General features: G+C 46.5%; 3 protein-coding genes across 3 annotated transcripts; all 3 read left to right on the top strand.

Annotated features, from left to right (window-relative positions):
- The first annotated feature begins 980 nt into the window (after positions 1 to 980).
- LOC149125909 (olfactory receptor 2T1-like) lies at positions 981 to 2,059 on the top strand. Its single transcript, XM_089334618.1, has one exon. The coding sequence runs from the start codon at positions 1,106 to 1,108 to the stop codon at positions 2,057 to 2,059; it is 954 nt and encodes a 317-aa protein (XP_089190744.1). The 5' UTR covers positions 981 to 1,105.
- A 7,647-nt stretch (positions 2,060 to 9,706) lies between these two features.
- LOC100338872 (olfactory receptor 2T27-like) lies at positions 9,707 to 10,660 on the top strand. The gene has a single exon (XM_008251804.4). The coding sequence runs from the start codon at positions 9,707 to 9,709 to the stop codon at positions 10,658 to 10,660; it is 954 nt and encodes a 317-aa protein (XP_008250026.4).
- Positions 10,661 to 20,284: 9,624 nt separating this feature from the next.
- Positions 20,285 to 21,250, top strand: LOC127486241 (olfactory receptor 2T2). The gene has a single exon (XM_051830027.3). The coding sequence runs from the start codon at positions 20,285 to 20,287 to the stop codon at positions 21,248 to 21,250; it is 966 nt and encodes a 321-aa protein (XP_051685987.3).
- Positions 21,251 to 22,391: the final 1,141 nt, after the last annotated feature.

Here is a 22,391-nt window from a genome sequence, read left to right as displayed (position 1 = left end):
TCCTCATGTAGGATCTCTGTCCTTAATGTGCTGTACACTGAGGCTTAATGCTATAATGAGTACTCAAACAGTATATTTCACTTTGTGTTTCTATGGGGGTGCAAACGATTGAAATCTTTACTTAATGTACACTAAACTGATCTTCTGTAAAAAAAAAAAAAGAAAAAAGAAATTATCAATTCCCAACTTGACTCTCACTGGGATTAAACATGACAATAGGTCTGATCTGATTTCATCATCATTTAAAAAAAATCATCTATTATTTTTCACTTTATGTTTCTGTGTGGGAGCAAACTGTTGAAATCCTTACTTAAGGTATACTAAGCTGATCTTCTGTATATTAAGATAATTGAAAATGAACCTTGATGTGAATGGAAGGGGAGAGGGAGTGGGAAAGGGGAGGGTTGTGAGTGGGAGGGACGGTATGGGGGGGGAAGCCATTGTAACCCATGAGTCGTACTTTGGAAATTTATATTCATTAAATAAAAGATAAAAAAAAAAAAAAGAGTAGCCTCCATTGCTCAGCTCATTTCATGCCATCCATTCTGTCTGCAATAGAGATGAACTAACACCAAGCAAAATCTTGTGATAGAGACAGCAACTCAAGGCCCAAGGGGAAGGTTACTCATGCACTGGGCTCATGGCAGAGAGACTGCCCACAGTCAAAATTAAGGGAGCTTTGAAGGTGATGGTGATGCTGACACAAAGAAATGCATGCAGATGCATCCAATGTGGCACATGCATGTGTACGCATGTATGCATTTAAGGTAGCACACACATGCACATACACACTGACAAACCACCGACTCCCGTGTGCACTTGCTCAGGTGTTGTCACAAGCATCATTGTAGCACAGCAGCTGACATCTTGTCCAATGTGTGGAAAGAAGTATCAGATAATAATGGCCTATTTTACCAAAAAAAATGTGGCATAGACTAGTTGCTAGGTATCAGTTCCCACGTACCAAGAAAATATTTTTAAATGTTCTCTTTTAACTTTTAGAAGTTTGCTGCCTGACATTAATCTCTGTGTTGTCATTCTGATTCCCTGGAATGCTACTATGTCATTTGGAAAATTCTGGACTCCCTAAGCATTGCTGTGAGTCATGGACAGGTCCAACATGACTTCCACAGACTTCACCTTTTTGGGGCTATTCGGCAGTGAGGAAACCTCAGGCCTGCTCTTCACCATCATCTCCATCATCTTCCTCTCCACACTGACAGCCAATGGGATCATGATCCTCCTGATCCACACTGACCCCCGCCTCCACACCCCCATGTACTTCCTGCTCAGCCACCTGTCCTTCATTGACATGATGTACATCTCCATTGTGCCGAAGATGCTGGTGGACCACGTGCGTGGCCAGAGGGCCATCTCCTTCGTGGGGTGCACAGCCCAGCACTTCCTCTACCTCACCCTTGTCGGGGCCGAGTTCTTCCTGCTGGGGCTCATGGCCTATGACCGCTATGTCGCCATCTGCAACCCGCTGAGATACCCTGTCCTCCTGAGCCGCCGGGTCTGCTGGATGATCATAGCGGGCTCCTGGTTTGGGGGCTCCCTGTACGGCTTCCTCCTCACCCCCATTACCATAAGTTTTCCCTTCTGCAGATCCCGGGAGATCAACCATTTCTTCTGTGAGGCACCTGCAGTCCTGAAGCTGGTATGTGCAGACACAGCCCTCTATGAGACTGTCATGTACGCCTGCTGTGTTTTGATGCTGCTGATCCCGTTCTCTGTGGTGATTGCTTCCTATGCCCGCATACTGACTACGGTACACCGCATGAGCTCGGTGGAGGGGAGGAAGAAGGCGTTTGCCACCTGCTCATCCCACATGATGGTGGTCACACTGTTCTACGAGGCCGCCATGTACACCTACATGCTGCCTCGCTCTTACCACACCCCGGCCCAGGACAAGGTGCTGTCTGCCTTCTACACCATCCTCACCCCGCTGCTGAACCCCCTCATCTACAGCCTGCGGAACAAGGACGTGATGGGAGCACTGCAGCGGGCACTGGGTAGAATCAAAGGCTCTCAAAGTGTAGCAGGAGGCAACTTCTGATGTCTGTGCCTGCCCATGCAGACAGCAACTAGGACCGTGGTCCCAGCAACCACACCAGCATCAAACGTGGAAACAGGAAAGAAGAGTTCAACAAGGGACTGGGTAAACGTTAACACTAAAAAAAACTGTCCTCATGACATCTCTCCCTCTCTACTTTGTTTCTTATCCCTTTCCTTTCATTGCTCCATTCATACATCTCCAAAATGAATGCCTGCTGATTTCCAGAAAAAAAAAGGATTAGAAAGTTTTGTTCTAGAACTCTACCTCCTGGAGGACAGGAAGTCTCACGGAAGTTTCAGTGGCATGGACGGCATCAAGACGTGCAGGAGGGAGGATGGCTGTGTGGGGACTTGGGTCACTACTCCAGAAGCCTGGCTCCTCCTCTGTGGTCAGGCGAAGACCACTGTTTCCGTCTTTGGCCCAACCTCAATGGGAGAAGGTTGTGTTGCTTCCCACGCTCTGCCAGCGTGGTAGGCGCAGAGTCACTAGGCACAGTTCTCTCAAACAGCCATCGGAGTCAGTAAAACCATTCTGTGCTTGTTGCTTTCAGTCAAAAAGGGCATCTGAGTTTTGTTTGCAATGTGTGAGTGAAAACTATTTGTCAGATAAGTAAAAAATGATGTATGAGAGCAAGGAGCATGGCCAAGAGAAACCAATGTGAGAGTGTGGTATGCCATGGCGGGGGTGAGCAGGTGTTTCTAGCGCTTTGGAGAAACCTGCAGGGCCTTAGGGTGGGAACATAGTGAAATGCTTTTCAAAGATGTCCAATGCCTTCAAAACGGAGGCTGCACCAGCCAGGGGATGCCGCTGTTGGTCCATGAACTGATAGGGGACAAGAAGGAACAGACCATGTCGGTTCTCACCATTGATATGTGAGGAGCTCATGCAGGCACCAGACACAACCATGGTCATGACATAAGTAGACTAATCAATCTCTCAAAGCCTCAGTAGTGCCTGCTCATCCTCCCACAGTCTCTACTCATTGTGAGTTCCAGTTCAGGGGTGAGGGCAGTGGGCTTCAGAGACACAAGGACTTCCAGAGGCCAGCAACGTGAACGAGCGCCCTGAGGACTTCACTAGCAGCACATTGGTGAATGAGTGCACCAGGCTGCCAGTTTCGAGGACATGGTTGATTGGACCCTTTGCCCTTCAGTGTCCTCATCCATGCACTCACTGGTGTGTCCACTGATTCTTCACACCTGTGAGCAAGACTGACAATGCCCTTGCACTCAAACAATTTGCATTCTAGTGAGGAAAGAAAGCAGATAAAAAAAACACATAAATCCCACACACACTGAGTGTGGCAGCAGTGACCACAGCTGGGCATCTCTGTATCCAGAGCCCTGCAAGTCATCCTTGGGCAAGACCATCCATGTATAATGTCAACCAAAATAGGTGTGGTGGCAGGTGAAATGCACAAATGTGCTGATGGTGAAGGGAGTCCCTGAGCTGTGCTGTATGAACTCAGAAAAGCTGGATGTTCTGATGCTACTGGCAACAACATGGATTGACCACAACCCACTGCTGCACTGAGAAAACGGCTCATAAACACTACAGCTGAATCAATGCAGACCCAACAGAGCTACCCTGTGCCTGGCGGGGCCGGCGGCTGGAGGATGTGTGAGCAGGTTTCAGGAGCTCTTGGTTTTCTCTTTCCTGATGTGAATGCTGATTGCACACCCAGTGCTGAGATTGAGAAAACTCATGAAATTCAAGGTTTTTGGATATTTAGTACTTTTTTGTATGTAGACTTTACTTCAAATAAAAAAAAAAAAACAACTGTAGCTCATAATTTAATGTGATATATACAAGACATACAACAGGCCGGCGCCACGGCTCACTAGGCTAATCCTCCGCCTAGCGGTGCCAGCACACCGGGTTCTAGTCCCGCTTGGGGCGCTGGATTCTGTCCCGGTTGCCCCTCTTCCAGGCTAGCTCTCTGCTGTGGCCAGGGATTGCAGTGGAGGATGGCCCAAGTGCTTGGGCCCTGCACCCCATGGGAGACCAGGATAAGCACCTGGCTCCTGCCATCGGATCGGCGCAGTGCGCCAGCCGCAGCGTGCTGGCTGTGGAGGCCATTGGAGGGTGAACCAATGGCAAAGGAAGACCTTTCTCTCTGTCTCTCTCTCTCACTGTCCACTCTGCCTGTCAAAAAAAAAAAAAAAAAGACATACAACAACATAGCGGAACACTGGAAATAGGTTTATGGGGGCCGGCGCTGTAGCGCAGCAGGTAAAGGTGCTGCCTGTGGTCCTGGCATCCTATATGGACACTGGTTCAAGGACTGGCTGCTCCACTTCCCATCCAGCTCTCTGCTGTGGCCTGGGAAAGCAGCAGAAGTTGGCCCAAGTCCTTGGGACCCTGCACACACACGGGAGACCCGGAAGAAGCTCCTGGATCCTGGCTTCGAATTGGCTCAGCTTCGCTGTAACTCTGCCTTTCAAAGAAATAAATAAATCTTTAAAAAAAAAAAAGAAAGAAAGAAAGAATAAAAGAAATAGGTGTATGGCTATACTTGCTGTGGCATTCAACCTCTGGGAGGTTCCATTTGAGCAAAAGTATGATTTAGACATAGAAAAATCCCCGTGGGGAGACTTCCAGACAGGAAGAGCAGGCACCACTGCACAGAACAGGAGCAGTGAGTTCAGAAGGCTGGGAGTGTTCGTGATGGGCAGAGAAGGCAAGAATGAAAACTCAGGGGGCCAGGTCAGGATGCTGTGTGCCAATGCTGGACCTTCACCCAAACTGCAGAGAGCAGCTGCTGAAGTTCTAAGCAAAGGAAAGACAGATCATGACCTGCAAGCAGAGAGTGTGTTCTAGCAGAGGGTGGGCTGTAGGGAGAAACACTGCAGCAGTGTTAGGTAGCAAGTCAGAAATTGAACCTGTGTGTGGAGACAGGCCTGAAGACCAGCAACTACTGAGGAAGCCCCAGAAGCCCAGCATCTTGCACTTCAAAGTCCTGCTCAGAACCTGATAACCTCCCAAGTGGTCCCAGCCCTTCCCCAAGGAAAGCTCCCAGGAGAATTCTCTCCTCAGGACCAAAGGCCTTACCTGACCTGATAACATGGGGCAATAAAACCTTCTCAGATGCCCTAAGGGAAGCCCCCCTACTCTGCCCAGGAGCCAGCAGATCTGGGGAGGAATTTGCTAACTTTCACCCAACAAACTCTTCTGCCAGGACTCCCCATCCTTTGTCCTGAAGGAGGGGGGTGGGTGGGTAAACAGACTCCCTTAAAAACCTGGGGAGTCCAAACAGACAGGGAGCTTAGCTCTTTCCTTTCTGCTGAGCCATCTGCCTGGCCTGCCCAGGTGTATTCTCTCCACTCAACCATGTAACCTTGCTCTGCCTCCCCCCCATTCGCGAGAATGGGTGCTCTGTCCCTTCTGTTCTGATGGATGCTGTGTACCTAATAAAGCCTTATCACTCTGCTCTCTGTCTCTTGCCTGAATTCTGTCTTGCATGAAGACAAGAACCCCAGGGCCATTCCTCCAGTAACAGCAGGTAGACCTCCTAGGAGATTCTCATGGATTCCAGCCTGGGTCAGAGTGTTAGAAAGGATCCCTGAACTCCAATCTGGCACCAATGAGGCAAACGTGGGTCATGTGGCAGAACCCAGGGTGGGGGGTGATACCCGCAGGAATATTGAGAAATGGAGAGGAGGGTTTGCCATGGCCATTTACCCAGAGATTTGATTTTCCTGCTGCTCCTGGTTGTTTCAATTTATACCTTAAATGCTTTGTGATGCACAGAGTTCTCTTCTAATGCATCAAGGGCTAAAGGAAGGGGATTCCATCCCCACTGCACAGGCCAGTGATGGCACAGGGCCCCTCCTGTAGTGTTTTCCTCAAGACATGCTTCTTAGGAAGTTTGGACTTTTTTCTTTATTCTTTGAAGACAAGAATGCATAAGAATTGGAAGTGTAAAGGAAGGAAAGATGTTTCCCAAGCAATGCTGAGAACCAAGCAGGAGAAGATTTCAATGGCACTGCAGGTGCCTGCAACCTGATTTACCTGGGGCAGTTTCATTATTTCAACTCTTTGTATGCTGAAGGACTGAGTTACAGATAGAGTCAGAGAAAGGAGTTTGTCAGATTTCCAGGAGCTGTGTAATTGCAGGCTAGGGACAAAGATGCCCCAGGGAGGAGTGGTCTGGCATTGAATGCCCTTCCAGGTGGGAATACTGGTCCTCCAACATGATGCAAGCTCTCTATTTGTGGCTGGGTCTCCTTGTGTTTAGCATCAGTCAGCTTCCTCTGCACCATCTTCACTGAGCAGTTAAGGACCCAGGCTGCTTCATCTCTAGCTCCTCAAGCTGTCTGCCTCCATCTATTTTAAGGGGTCCCCTATTTGTTAGGGACTGGCCCTCAGCCTCATGCAGACAAGATGTAACTCCACACTCCTGCCTACACCTGCTCCTCTGATTCCACGGAAAACGTGCCCACTCCTGGCCTCTTTCCCTCTCTCCTCTGGCCCTGCTTCACTCCAGGGCATACAACGTCTTCAGGAAGATTTGGCTTTCATGCCCTGAGATGCCCATGCACCCCAGCTACAAGACAGGCTGAATGACCACATTGACTAGTTTAGTTCTGTAAGGTTTTTCTCTGACTAGGAGCTGGTTGACATTTACATCATCAGATTTGAGGAAGCCACTGTGTAAGGTGAGTAATTTTGAGAAGTGTGTATCACTCAGTTACCAGGTCTTCAAAATACCAGATACTGGGCTTCCCGAACCTTTCTGCAAATGAGAGAAATACTGGGTAACATGAGGTTCTTGTGTCTCAGCACTCTAAGTGGGGTATTTGAAACTCGGTGCTACTCAAGCAATGTTTATCATTGTCCTCTCAGCTGCTGTGAAGGCTTTGGGAGGGGCTGCATGCACCAGGACACAGCTGACTTCTCCACCCAGGAGAACCTGGTGCAGTTTTGGTTCAATGTGAGGACTCAGCCGAGTGTTCACTGTTAGAATGGAGTATTCACTCGGGAGATTTTGAACTGTTGAAATGGGAAGGAGTTTGTCTCACTTGTTTATGCTGTTCCATCTCCTTGGGTAACTCACAGGTATTGTTATGCGCAGTTCAGTTGTCCCCAATGACCACCAAGGAGCCAATACCATTGTAAAGCACAGAGAGTTTTATTGTAGGTCCAGGCCTGGACTTTCAATCAACACCAACGCAGTGGGTCTGAATTGAGAGCCCCGACCCTTCAGTTAACAGGGTTTTTATAGGGTTTTCAGAGACATTCTATATATCATGGTACCATTTAGCAAATCATCTCATCCCACGGGAAATTCAAAGGACATCTCCTAGAATTGGTTAGGTCATCCAGTGGCAGGAACACACCTACTAAAGGTGGTTGGATGGCTTTGGGGTGGATGCCTTTTAAATTGATTGGCCGAAGCATAAGGGTCCAAGCTGCTGGGGTATATGTGCCAAACTGAGGGTCTCAAGAAGCTATTAATGACCTTATCTGCCCTGAGAAGACACCAGGAACTCTAGGTATTTCTCTGTTATCTGCTAATAGGCTGTTGCTAGGAGAGTTTATCGCAAGGGGAGTTCATTTATTTACTTTTAGGAGCTTCTGGCTTAGGGTTCAGGGCCTGGTCGGGCCCAAGTTACAAGATGGAGGCCTAATTTAAAATAATTACACCTTGATTCAGGCTCACATCTCACAGTATCTCCACTGAATCTTTTGCTATGAAATCCTCCACATCTGCTCCAGGAAGCACACATCACACATTCTCCTCTGAGGTTTATAAGTTACTGGAGGCACAGAGGACGTCTGAGTGGATGGTCAGACATCCAGTAATCTGACCATAGATGGCAGAGAGTGAGGTAGGGTGTGAGACTCAGGGTCTCACCCCAAACCTTTCATGTCCATGGCACCAAACCAAGGGCCAAGGATGCATAGGTGGCCAGGGCAGCAGCAGGCAGGGAAGGTATCTCTTCAGCCTCTCCTGAGATGGAGCTGGGCTGTGATCAGGCCTTGTGCTGCTTTCAGAGTGAATGACAGTCCCTTGGCTTTGATCCTTATAAAAATGTCTCTGCCATTGTAAAGATGCAGCAAATGATTTTATCCTAGAGAATGCATTTTATTCTACAAGTATTAATCACCTGCAGAACTTGACAGGGAAACAGAAATGTCAGAAAAGGTAAAGGAGAGGAAATCTGGCTGCCTGCTGTTGGATTTGCTGTTACTGGGAAGAAAGATAAAGGACTGAGAGTCTGGAAGCAGTGGCTGCTGCTTCTCTTTCCCTTCCCACCACTGAGCGCCCATTCTTCAGTCCCACACCTTACGCCTGCACCAGGGGTGGACGCCTGATGTCACCCTGGGCAGCGTGTTCCCCTATCAACAGGAAGTGGTAGCACTCAGTGAGGGGTAGCCACTCCTACCCCTCACTCACTCCTGATCTCTTCTGCTTATTTGAAGAACTAGAAATTAGGGCTCATGCTTAACATTATTGAGAAACTCATGGTTTCCAACAAAGATCAAAATGAATTCTACATGTATTAAAAATGTAGCACCTTCTTGAAGTAATGGAATTAAAAGAGAACTGCACACTAATCACACATCTATATAGAGAACAGTTTTTCAAAATAAACTCAGAATACTATATACATATTTAAAACTATATATATATTTAAAACTTTTGGCCTAAAAATCAAATAAAGTCAGAATTATAAGTGAGAGTGTGAGGAAAATAGTTGCAATCAAAGTTACAGAAAAGAACATCATTATTCTTTAGTAAGCATACTAAGAAATCCCCAGTATAGGAACACAGCATGCACCCATAACTTGTTGAAGCTTCTTGGTGATCAAAAACTGCTCAGTAATGTGCATTTGGATGCTAAGCACTGGGTGAGCACAGCCCAATGTGGTCCACTGCCGATCAGCACTCTGCCTAACAGTGCGGTGACAGGTTTCAAAAGCTCGTTTTCAGTGGACCTTCCTGGAGAATGAACCCCACAATATCACACATTGTAGTGAACCTGGCTGGAGGTAGTGAGAGTGTCAGCCCACTGAGGAGCAATTACATGCAAGCCACACCACTCAGCATAGCACACCCTGGGTAAAGAGAGCAGGTGTACACGGGAGGTACTAGAGAGTACACGTAAGATTGAAAGAAAGCTTACGTTCAAAGGGAAGCATAGATGCATCAGCGAACATGGAGACCCCTCTCCTGTTCTCTCCAAAGACCCCTTAACTCTGCTGTGCTGCCTTGCAATGTCAACGCACAGTTCTGCTGTGTGGGAGGAAGACGCTCTTTAAATCTAAGGACTGCGGAGCCTCTCACACCTCCCTTTCCCTTTGTGAGACATGCTGGGGAGACCTCCAGGGTCTCAGCCATGGGTTTCAGTGGCAGGAGCCTTCGTGATCAGGGATGTGGACACCTGTGCCCTGGGGGTGGGGGGGATCTGGGGGCCATTGTCACTCTTGGGCTTTAAGTCTCCCAGGTGCCACTGTGTACCTTCAGTGAATCAGGGCAAAACATGACACAGCCCAGTCTAGGGAAGTTAAGTCTTGGGTTTCCTGAGATAAACTTGATTCCGATGTGTCCATGACCGCATTGCAGCATTTTATGCAAACCAGATGCATTTCCCAACACTGCCCCTCACCCCAGTGCTCTCCCCTGTGTGTGCTTGCAGAGCCATGGAGTGGGGAAATTACTCCATGTACACCGACTTCATCCTCCTGGGGCTGTTCAGCAACACGCGCTTCCCCTGGCTTCTCTTTGCCCTCATTCTCCTGGTCTTTGTCATCTCCATAGCCAGCAACACCGTCATGATCCTGCTCATCCACACGGACGCGCGCCTGCACACGCCCATGTACTTCCTGCTCAGCCAGCTGTCCGTCATGGACATCCTGTACATCTCCACCATTGTGCCCAAGATGCTGGTGGACCAGGTGACGAGCCAGAGGGCCATTTCCTTTGCGGGGTGCACTGCTCAGCACTTCCTGTACTTGACCTTGGCAGGGGCCGAGTTCTTCCTCCTGGGACTCATGTCCTATGACCGCTACGTAGCCATCTGCAACCCTCTGCGATACCCTGTCCTGATGAGCCGCAGGGTCTGCTTGCTGATCGTGGCTGCGGCCTGGCTAGGAGGGTCTGTGGATGGTTTCCTGCTCACCCCAGTCACGATGCAGTTCCCCTTCTGCGGCTCCCGGGAAATCGACCACTTTTTCTGCGAGGTGCCTGCCCTTCTGAAACTCTCCTGCTCAGACACCTCAGCCTACGAGACGGCCATGTACGTGTGCTGCATCCTGATGCTGCTCATCCCCTTCTCTGTCATCTCTGCCTCTTACACCAGGATTCTGCTCACTGTGTACAGGATGAGTGAGGCAGAGGGGCGGCGGAAGGCTGTGGCCACCTGCTCCTCGCACATGGTGGTTGTCAGCCTCTTCTACGGGGCTGCCATGTACACCTATGTGCTGCCTCACTCTTACCACACCCCCGAGAAGGACAAGGCCGTGTCTGCCTTCTACACCATCCTCACCCCGCTTCTGAACCCCCTCATCTACAGCCTCAGGAACAAGGACGTCACCACAGCGTTGCAGAAGGCTCTGGGGTGGGGCCTGTGCTCAGGGAGGGTAGCCACATTCTGAAAGTGGGCGGTACTCCCCCTCACCTTTGAATGGGAAGAGTCCGTCTGCCTCAACAGCTCACCCTGCTGCAGCACACTGGAGTTGGAATGCTGAGATCTTGAGAATTCGTTCATTTTATAAACAATCTGAGGGTTCTGAGCAAAGGAGAATTTTGGGTCTGGTGGGGACAAAGCTTAGGTTTCAGTGGTAGCCCATCTGCTCATAACAATCCCACTGGAAATGGTGCCACTGCCTGCTCTGGCGACACACAGTGTGCAAAGGAAACACTCACAGCTCACTGCTGTTCTGACTTCTCACCCTCACTTTTTGGGTGCTTTAACAAATCATTTTATGTGCAATTGAGTTGTGAAGTGCTAACTTTATATCTTATTTCAAGTATTATTGCAAGGTCTGATTTTTCTACAGGTTACTTTTTGGTCACTCACAGAACATGTGTAACTCAATTAATGCTTCATTATTGGTTGGAAAACATGCTTTCACCTTATGAAACAATCGTTCAAATGAATTCCGTTATTGTAGAATGGAGACACAAACATATGTGTCAAATTTGGGAGGAAACCAGAACATTGGCATCTGACTTCATTTGTTTCCACACAATGTTTGGTTAACATCACCCCAGAATAGCTGTGATGTAAAACAGGAAAATGTGGTTGTGGGGTGTTGGCATGCTTATGGCATGGTTGGCTCCTATGTTTGCTCTCCCTCATTGCCTCAACCTGCTGGTGACATACTGGAATGGGAGCCAACAGGGTAGTTTTAAGTCATGTCTTTGAATAAACCTATTTCAGATGACAAAGCTATGTGATTCTTCTGAGTTAAAGTTTGATTTGTTCTTTTGGAAATCAATGTACATTCCATTGATGTACATTTCCCAATTATTATATTTTAATTCAGCTTATTGCATTTGATCATTCTTCCATTTTGTCTTTTTTATTAACCATTCTTCTGATGAAGTGCAGGAAATCCTCTCCCTATTTTCCCACACTTAACTAAACTTATTCTGTTTTAAATCCCCAGTCTTTCGATTTTCTTACTTTTCTATCCTGGGAATTACCAATTTTGTTTGTATTTGATGACCTAACAAGAACTGATTTGTATCTCAAAGAACAAAATACAGTTATTTCTACGCTCACATTTGAAGTCCGTGAGCAGCTGAGGAACTCAGTGAGTGTGGGCAAGTCAGCCGAGAGTCAGTCGATGCTTCAGAACCTGCAGTGCTTCTTCCCCCTGAGACAGCAAAGCAGCACACTGTCCAACAGCACACTCTCTTCCCATCCTGCTTTTCCCAGAGGACAGGTGGGTGAAAGACACCTGTGTCTGACCCCAAGGTGTTCCCAGCAACATGGGCCTGCAGCTGGAAGTAGGAGTCACCTGTCAGCCCGACCCTGCCCTGATCTTTTGGAACCGTCGGCCTGGTCCTGTCCCCTCTTTGAATTTTTTTCTCCACCAGTAACATGGAGAGAATGACCTGTTTGTTTTATGGAACAGTGAGTCTGCCTCACAAAGGATTCTGGATAGGAAAGAAATGGCTTCAGATCTGGCCAGCTCAGGAGCTTCTTCCAGATCTCTCTTGCAGGTGGGAGGGGCCCAAGGACTTGGGCCATCTTCCACTGCTTTCTCAGGCCATAGCAGAGAACTGGATCAGAAGTGGAACAACTGGGACTCCAACCACTGCCCATATGGGATACTGACACTGCAGGAGGCAGCTTTACCTGCTATTCCACAGAGCCGGCCCCAGGACAAATTAACTAATTGTACTGAATTCATGTTTTTCAATGAATTAAATTACGATTTTCTAACCCAGTTCTTACCCCAGAAGTGTAGTATGAGGGAAAATGAGATAACTGGTGTGGAACAAGTTTAGCTTCAGAGGTGCTGTGTGCTCTTCAACATGCAGAGGGAGGCAAAGCTCACCCCACGCTCTTATTGCAGGGGTGGTCATGAGTCTTGGATTGCCCTCACAGCAGATTTCTGTGCCCAGAGGGGAGGCTGCAGAGTGAGCAATTCCATCAAGACCTGTAATAAAACAGAGAAGGTGCCTCCAGGGCTGGTGTTGCTCTAACGCAGCATCCACTTCCCCTTCAGTGCCCCCAGTAACTCACAAGAAGCTGGCAGTTGCAAGGCCCCTGATGCTGCTCTTTCTATATAACTTCAGAAATGGGGTGGGGGCTGAGTGCCCACAGTGTGGAACATCTGCATCCCCTATCAGAGCACCAGTTCCAGGACCTGCTTGCTAATGCCCTTGGGAAGACAGTGGATGTTGGCTCAAGCACATGGGCTCTTCCCTCCACGTGGGAGAGCTGGACGGAGCTCCAGACTCCTGGCTTGTGCCTGGTCAGGCCATGGCACTTGGGGAACAAACCAGCAGATGGAAGTTCTTTCTCAGTCTCTCGCTATATATATCTCTGTCAATTTGACTTTCAAGTAGATAAAAAAATAAATAAGTAAACACTAATAAAAGAAAACAGGTATATGCTCTGATGGGGAGACAGCTGCCTTGTGGAAGCGATGACTCCGCAAGTCTGTGGGATCTGCCTTCCTGTCTCCCACCTGCTTCCAGCCGCCCTCTCCTCTTCCAGCTGAGCTTGTGGTGCAGCATTGCCCTCAAGCGACGGCTGAGTGCATGAAGCGCCATGCGCAGGTCTTTTCAGCTTCAACAGCTCCCTGCCTTCCAGAGCAGGGTCACCAATCCCAGAACAGGCTTGTCGCAGTGAACTTTTCTCTTCCCTACTTAGGGTCACTGTCTTCTCTCCCATCTCCTCCACCCCACATTTCTCTCCATTCCCATCACTGACTAACAACCCCTCCTTCTATCTCCAAACTCTCTCCTCTTTCCTTTCTCTCACCTCAGCTGCTACCCTGAGGTCACCTGAGGCTGTAACCTACCTGTGGCTGTGGCACACCACCCCCACAGAAAGAGTCCACTGGCATCAGTCACTGAGGGCCTGCTGGACTTGTGGATGGCAATGCACCCATGAGCTGGTTTAGTACACATGAGGCTTTCAATCAATACTATGTTGCTGTTGCTGTTGGCATTGTCATCACTGGTGTTGTTCTACTTTCCAGACGAGACCACCTTCTCGTTTATTTTCTTCTCCAAAGAAATAAATAATTCACATGTCAAAATTTTTATTTTATTTGTGCTTGCAGGGCTCCTGTGTGACCGCCTTGACTCCTTGGTCCCCACTCTGGCAGCCTTTCCTGCTTTCTTCTTTCTCTTCCTGTTGTCCCTTTTTCCTGCTGTATTTGATATCCTTCCACTCTACCCCTAAGATGAATAATTCTGAGAAACACTTGCCCTCTGTGTCAGATGTCTATAATTAAATATAATTTCCCAAAGAAAACAAGCCAATGATTTGGAAAGAAGAGGTTTTTGTTATGCCACATCACCTTTGAGAAATGTCAAATCTCAACTTTATATTTAGGGTTAGCCTGGGTCTCACAACACCCCTGGATCAGGGATCCAGGGGCAATGCTATGACTAGACAAGGTGTTCTATAATTAAATGTCAGGTAGTGTTGCAGGTTTTCACTTGGGAGAAGAATGCAGCCTGTGACAAGAGGCGCTAGTCTTCCTCCAGTGTACTGAGTGTTGCTAACTGATGCAGGCATCAATTCTGGACTCCCCTAGGGGGTGGAACTCTATTATTAATGAACACCCTTCTCTTGGCCCAGCCTCACCTCTGTGCCTCAGTAAGAAGTCGGTCACTCCACAGCTGCCATCCTACGCTGGGACTCAGCCCATCTGAGGTGGGATTTGGGTTTTCATGGGAAGCACAGAGAAAGTTACCCCAACACTGCAGTGTTTTTGGGGGGGGGGGCATTGTTCTGCAACCAATAGCAGCTGGCTGTGCTGTGACCTTATCTGCTGATGACAGAGAGAGAGGTGGACGAATGCATGCCCTGACTCAGGCAAGCAGACTAATGGACAAGCAATAGGCCAATGGTGTAGGGGCATGCATGGATCTAGTGAATAGGGAGAGGGTGGCACAGTGATGGTGGAAAGAGAGCTTCCTGTTCATGAGGAGGCATATCAGGCAGGTGTGGGCAGGTGGCAAGGGTGTGTGTGATTGAGGGGATGACAGATTGGGAGGCAAAGGACACCCTCTTTGTATGTTCTTACGTGTGTGTGAAGGTGTTCTGCATATTTGGGAGAAAAATAAAATGCTGAATGTTTTCTTTTTCCTTTTTGATGACAGCTACCACCCATCTCACTCCATGAAACATAAGATATAGTATTTTTAAATAAAGATAATGCTCTGTAAAGAAATCCCCTCAAAGCCATCCTAGCTGGTGGCTGTATGATTGAGGCAGATGGCGACAGAGATGTGGTGAGCTGGGGGACTGTTAGGTGCAGTGGCGAACTCCCAGTGATCAGACTTGCAGCTCTCTGCCTCTCGGCCACCCACCCACTGAGGGCCATGGGAAGCCCCTCTCTCCTGCCCCCATTTCCTTCTCTGCAGCATTAGTAGGGTGGACTCCATGGCCCAGACACAATGTCCTCACTTCTGTTTCCCAGCAGGCAAACTGACACCCTGTTCAGAAGCCTGTCTCTGTAGGTGATAATAGGAGCCTCCTGGCAGCTGGCAGCTGGCAGCTTGGGTTGTAGATCATCCACCAGGTACCCCAGAACCTGGCTGTGCTCACTACTTTCTGCTCCATTGCTGGTAGCCTTGGTAACATTTTCTAGGTATGTTACACTCTCCCTGCTGCACTCATTCCTGGCAGTCAATATGCAATAAATATGCCTATGTGGCATCATCATGCTAATTTTTTTTAGGCAAGGGAAGGTTCTTCTATTTTTTTTTTTTTAATGCTAAATTGGCTGTGGTGATGATGAGGGAAACTAAAGTACTGGTTGATTTTTTTTTTTGCTGATCAAATCCGTTACCATTTAAAGAACAGTGCAGGTAAAGAGGATATCTACAAAAATATATGATCATTAGAATTAGATATCAGGCAAAGGAAAAAGACAAGTTGTTACCTCTGGATATGAAATTGCCAGAATTCGTAAACTCTGATTATTTAACATCTAAAGTATTTCCAAAGTGTTTCCTAATTTGTGATTGTAGAAAAAGGTTATAGTTCAGTGATCACAGCTAATTATAGTTACCAAAAGCTTATTAATAATAATTAATATTAATCATCTTTGTGACAGTTAATATTATTCATATTACTTTCAACATTGTAGAACTGTAGAATTTGTATCTTTCTTAAACACCCATTTCATCCTGTAACTTTCTTACTAAAAGGAATCTGGCACTACACCCTATTTTCCTAGATACCTTGAGCCAAAGTCCTCAGCCTCTATTCCCTGGCCCAGAGGAGCTCTCCATGGTGCTGAACCCTGGCTTCCCCACCCCACATGCTGATGGTTCCTCCGGCAAACCTGGGCTGACATTGCTCAGTCTCCCTCTGCCTGTTTGCTGTGCACCTGAGTCTTCCTGTCTCAGAGTGGCACAGGAAACCCCCATGAAACATCCCAGGACCAGGGAGACAGGCAGCAGAGACCACTCTGGTTGGTTCACAGAGAGGGCTCTATCAGCCGACATCTCAGGGCTCTTGCTGAGCTGCATTCATGCAGACGTGTTGGAATGGACTGGCCAAACTCTCCTCCCTGGTGAAATACTGCCTGGCCTCATGTGGAGGGTTCTTCTCACAAGCTGCTGTGAGGGTCACCAGCAGTGCCTGGATCTGGGCCTGTCTCAGAACAATGCTGGCTTGAAGTCCTAAAATGTACAGCTTCCCCCAAGCAACACCCTGGAAGGCCCTCCCTGCATACACTCAACAATATATACACTTGCATGTTCCAGACACACACACACACACACACACACACAGTAGAACTCACTCACTTGTGCACATATCACTTGCACATTCAAAAACATACTCACGACACATGTGCATGCCACACACATTCAACATATATACATACATGCCCCAGACATACTAAATCACTCCACATACACATACAATACAGAACTCACTCACATGTACACATATCACATACACACTCAAAAACCTGTTCATGCTCACAAGTGCATGCCACACACACACTCAACACACAGTCACTGGCAACTCGGATCCAAGTTGTAGGTTTTACTTCCTGAGTCTCTGATTGATTAAACATTGAAACGTGGCATAAGTTGTGTCTTTCCATTGCCAGCTTTCTATTCTGTGTTCTAGGATCTACCCAAAGATGGTCCTAGGAGGATCCTGGGTCTTTTGAAGATTGTGTAAAGTGCAATCTAGAATTTATTTTCACTCCATTTTTGACTCAAAAGCATTCACTCATTTTCTTTGATAATTCGCAAATTGATTCATTGTGTCAGTCTGGGAATTGCAGTTTATCCAGGTATAATTTTAAACGGATGATAAGAAGATGATATAATTTTAAAAGTAATTAATATATAAAATCTATAATTTGTGTAAATAGAAAAAAAGATTGATGCTCAAGATGGTGCTACTGTCTGCCTACATGGATATTTTGTTTTCCAAGCAGTTTTTGCAGTGGGATTTCAGGTGTGAATGAAATTTCAGGTGTAGGGTGTCTCCAAAGACAGCCTCTAGGCTGTGACTCTGAGCTGTGCCTTCACTCATTAAAACAGGCAAAGGGGGCTAACATTCACCCAGTTGTTCAGTTACCATCTGATACTCAGGGATTTGTTTTTCTTCTCCCGTACAGATAAGGTGTGTCAAATTTAAATTTTAGTACAAACTAATGTAAAATTGCTTTTCATTTTCTCCTGTAAAGTCCTACTTAATCATCTTTGATGACCAAGAAGGAAAAGCATCTATTTCTCTTATGATTTTTACTACAAAGCGGGGGGGGGGGGGGCTCATTCTTTCCAGGTGCTTCAGAGACTGCATCTGTAACCACTGTGGAACAAAAGATGCATGTGTGTTTACAGTGTTGTCAATCAACACATTTGATAAAAATGTTTCTTCAGGAACCCATCACTGAGATGAGGAGAGGCCTATTGTGATGTGAGGGGTCTTTAAAGGTTTGTGAAACTGCAAAATATGAAAAAGTGTGTGTATCATAAAAAATCTCTGTATAAAAATAAATCTATATTTTAATTTCATTTCCATGAACTTAGTGAAGTACCCTTGTATAATAATAGTCTTAAAAATTAATTAAGTATAGTGTTCAAAGTCAATAAAAATGAAAACTGACAGTTCATTTCTCAATATCCCTCAACACATCACAGAGATGCACAGTCACACAGACACTTCCATCGCTGGTTCACTCCCTAGCTGGCCATGACAGCCAGTGTTGGGCTAGGCTGAAACCAGAGTCTCCCATATAGGAGCAGGGGTCCATCCACTTGGGCCATCTTCTGCTGTTTCCCAAGCCATTAGCAGGGAGCTAGATTGGAAATGGAGCAGGTAGGAGGAGACCTGGTACCCATATAGGATGTCAGGGTTGAACTCCGCAGCTTTATCTGCTACTCCACAGCACTGGCCCCTGCCAATTTCTTAAGTCACAAATGGATGCTTGTTTAAAATCTTAACAATGTAGTAATACTAATCATATAGGACAACTCAATTTCTATGAACCTATGAATTATTGATTACAAGACAATATGGAGAATAGGACAGCTATGAACTTGATGAAGTTTTCCATATAAAGTGAAGCGATTGCAAAACATATATAGAAGTTAGCTCCATGTAAAAATAAAACATATACTACAGAGGTACTGTGTGGATTATTACTTCTTTTTTTTAAACTTTTATTTAATGAATATAAATTTCCAAAGTACAGCTTATGGATTACAATAGCTTCCCCCCCATAACGTCCCTCCCACCCGCAACCCTCCCCTTATCCACTCCCTCTCCCTTTCCATTCACATCAAGATTCATTTTCGTTTCTCTTTATATACAGAAGATCAGTTTAGCATACATTAAGTATAGATTTCAACAGTTTGCTCCCACACAGAAACATAAAGTGAAAAATACTGTTTGAGTACTAGTTATAGCATTAAATCTCAATGTACAGCACACTAAGGACAAAGATCCTACATGAGGAGTTAGTGCACAGTGACTCCTGTTGTTGACTTAACAAATTGACACTCTTGTTTATGGCATCAGTTATCAACCTAGGCTCTTGTCATGAGCTGCCAAGGCTATGGAAGCCCCCTGAGTTCACTGACTCTGATCATATTTAGACAAAGCCATGGTCAAAGTGGAAGTTCTCTCCTCCCTTCAGAGAAAGGTACCTCCTTCTTTGATGACCCGTTCTTTCCACTGGGATCTCACTCAGCGAGGTCCTTCATGTAGGACAGTTTTTGCCATTATGCCTTAAGGCTGATTCTGAGGCCAGAGTGCTGTTTAGGACATTTGCCATTCTATGGGTCTGCTGTGTATCTCACTTCCAATGTTGGATCATTCTCTCCCTTTTTTATTCTACCAGCTAGTATTTGCAGACACTAGTCTTGTTTATGTGCTCCCTTTGACTCTTAGTCCTATCATTATGATCAATTGTGAACAGAAATTGATCACTGGGACTAGTGAGATGGCATTGGTACATGCCACCTCAATGGGATTGAATTCGAATCCCCTGGTATGTTTCTAACTCTACCGTTTGAGGTAAGTCAGCTTGAGCATGTCCCGAATTGCACATCTCTTCCCTCTCTTATTCCCACTCTTATATTTAACAGCGATCACTTTTCAGTTAAGTTTCAGCACTTAAGAAGAATTGTGTATTGATTACAGTATTCAACCAAAAGTATTAAGTAGAAAAAAAAACATACTAAGAGGGATAACATATCAAGTTGCTCATCAACAGTCAGGGTGAGGGCTGATCAAGTCACCATTTCTCATAGTGTTCATCTCACTTTAACAGGTTTCCTTTTTGGTGCTCAGTTAGTTGTCACCTATCAAGGAGAGTTCAAGGAAGAGTAGGGGAAGAAACAGCAGAAGAAACTCTTCCAGAACAAGTGATTCACAGTGGACCTGCGTGGAGAGTGTGGGAGCCCACAGTTCGGGATACCAGCGGCAGACTCAACATACGTCAGCACTGCAACGCAAGGTGAGCTGAACCTCAATAGCCCGAGACACCGGCAGGCAAGCGGAAAGAGGAGACTAGAGGGAATGACCCCGGAGGGAAAAGTTTACCAGGCTAACTAGAAGAGAGAGAGAGAGAGAAAAAAAAAAGGTGACTGGTACAGACACGGGTTTCTCTCTCTCCGCTCACCTCTCAAAGGTGAGCAAGACAAAGAGCAGGTGCCATCTTGGACATACGTCATAAGCAGAGTGACCTCAGGTCTGCACTGGCCCTGAGCCTAGCAGAAAAACCTGACTCTGGGCTGGGCGAATTAACAGGAGATTAGGACCTAGTAAATTTGTGGGATTATTACTTCTGCACTTCATATGTAGCTTACAGAGGATGGACTTGTGGTGGCCCTGAACAGATGATGACTTTGTGTGAGTTTAGAGGTTAATCAGTGGCATAAAGATAGTTAATATGAAACCTGGATTTAAAGTGATTCTGAAGTCCATGTCCTTCCTTTACTCCCATTGTTTCTGCCATACCATGGGTGGTGACCTCTTCCATAATACGATGATTGAGTAACCCACAGACTTCTTGGCTCTGCAGCCTCGGGGGCTGCCAGGCCACGTGGACATGGAGATTCTGCACAACTCCACAGACTTCATCCTCCTGGGTCTCATCACCCACCCCACGTGCCCTGGCCTCATCTTTGCAGTCATCTTCTCCATCTTTGTGGTGGCTGTCACAGCCAACGTGGCCATGATCCTGCTCATCCACAGGGACCCGCACCTCCACACGCCCATGTACTTCTTGCTCAGCCAGCTCTCCTTTATGGACACTGTCTACATCTGTGTCACTGTCCCCAAGACACTCCAAGACCTGCTGTCCAAGGAAAAGACCATTTCCTTCCTGGGCTGTGCATTTCAGATCTTCTTCTACCTGACCCTTGTTGGAGGTGAATTCTTCCTGCTGGGCTTCATGGCCTATGACAGATATGTGGCTGTGTGCAGGCCCTTGCGGTACCCTCTCCTCATGAACCGCAGGGTTTGCTTATTCATGGTGGTGAGCTCCTGGGTAGGCGGATCCTTGGATGGATTCATGCTAAGTCCTGTCACCATGAGCTTCCCCTACTGTGGGTCTCGAGAGATCAACCACTTCTTCTGTGAGATCCCAGCGGTGCTGAAGCTGTCATGCACAGACACGTCTCTCTACGAGACCCTGATGTACGCTTGCTGCGTGCTGATGCTGCTCATCCCTTTGTCTGTCATTTCTGTCTCCTACACACACATCCTCATCACGGTCCACAGGATGAACTCTGCCAAGGGCCGGCACAAAGCCTTCACAACGTGTTCCTCCCATATAATGGTGGTGATCATCTTCTATGGGGCAGCCTTCTACACCAATGTGCTGCCCCATTCCTACCACATGCCAGAGAAAGATAAGGTTGTGTCTGCATTCTACACCATCCTCACCCCCATGCTGAACCCCCTCATCTACAGCCTGAGAAACAAGGATGTGGAAGAGGCTCTTAGGAAAGCCCTGGGGAGGTGTGCTGCCTCCCGGAGAATCAGAGCAGGGGGAGTGCCCAGGAAATACTAGGAGTGGGTTATGAAGCAAGCCTGCTTGCTGCTATGGCCAATGACACAGTCATTCCAGAAAGTACTGTCTTGATTCTGAAAAGCATGCCCTGTCATTTTCACAACTCAAAATCACCCACTGAGAAAAGTCATTGCACTGCAAGCACCAGTTAAGAAAAGTAGACAAAAGCAGCAAGCACCTCATCATGGTTAACTTGCTCAAATCCATGCTTGGTCCATCAGCACTACCAATCATCCCAGCAGGCAAGCACCCCTTCTGAGTATCATCAACAGTCATTTTTGATATATTTTTGCGATTTATTTAGAGAGAGGAAGATATTTCATCCATTGGTTCATTCCTCAAATGGTCACCATGGCCGGGGTTAGTCTGGGCCAAAGCCAAGGACCAGGAGTTTCATCCAGGTCTCCCATGTGGGTGCAGGTACCCAAGTACATGGGTCACCTTCTGTTGTTTTCCCAGGTGCATTTTATACATCACAAGTGGGTGCTTTCAGTCTGTATTGATGACCAACTTCTGCACAGAAATTACAGCAGAATTTTACATGTCCTTGATAATTTAACAGCAAATATCCAAAACAAGTGAAATGTTTTCTAATGGTAATATAATAACTTAGCACTTTCCTTAGAAAACTTTTGTGTAGTTTATATGATTGTATTTTGGGTTCTGTATTTATAGTCACATTTTAGCAATGTCATTATCTTCTGACCTAAAGACTTATACTGTGGACACTTACTCTGCCTTTATTCACATAGACTAAAATATCCCTGGAAGTTAATAGCATTTATTGATTGCTTCATTGATTGATTTTTTTAAAAAAATTGACTTTACCATTAAGTTTGCAATGTTACTACAAACCTACAAAAATACATCTATACTTGAATAAAGTGCATATACATAGAACAATGAATCAAGATATTTCATGTGCTGACTTAACTCCCTGTGGTCAAGTTTCTCAATTTCCCTATTGACAGTCTCTCCATTGTTATGCAAAGGGACAAAGATTTCCTTTCTTAATTGATTGGAGTTAGGTGTGGTGTTTTGATAGGTGTGCAACTTTGATAGGGCATTGACTAAACAAGGATCACACTGAGTCTTCTACCCATTCATTTATGTAACTGACTTCTTCCTGGGTATAGGTCCT

Source organism: Oryctolagus cuniculus, chromosome 6 (assembly GCF_051225735.1).
Source record: "Oryctolagus cuniculus isolate XC-2025 breed Fujian yellow rabbit chromosome 6, ASM5122573v1, whole genome shotgun sequence".
In the NCBI taxonomy this organism is placed as follows: Eukaryota; Metazoa; Chordata; class Mammalia; order Lagomorpha; family Leporidae; genus Oryctolagus; species Oryctolagus cuniculus.
The sequence above is the reverse complement of the archived record's forward strand: the minus strand, read 5'-3'. Positions and strand labels throughout refer to the sequence as shown.

Excerpts from the sequence above, each read along its gene's own strand:
- LOC149125909 (XM_089334618.1), top strand. The coding sequence starts at position 1,106 with ATGGACAGGTCCAACATGACTTCCACAGACTTCACCTTTTTGGGGCTA.
- LOC100338872 (XM_008251804.4), top strand. The coding sequence starts at position 9,707 with ATGGAGTGGGGAAATTACTCCATGTACACCGACTTCATCCTCCTGGGG.
- LOC127486241 (XM_051830027.3), top strand. The coding sequence starts at position 20,285 with ATGGAGATTCTGCACAACTCCACAGACTTCATCCTCCTGGGTCTCATC.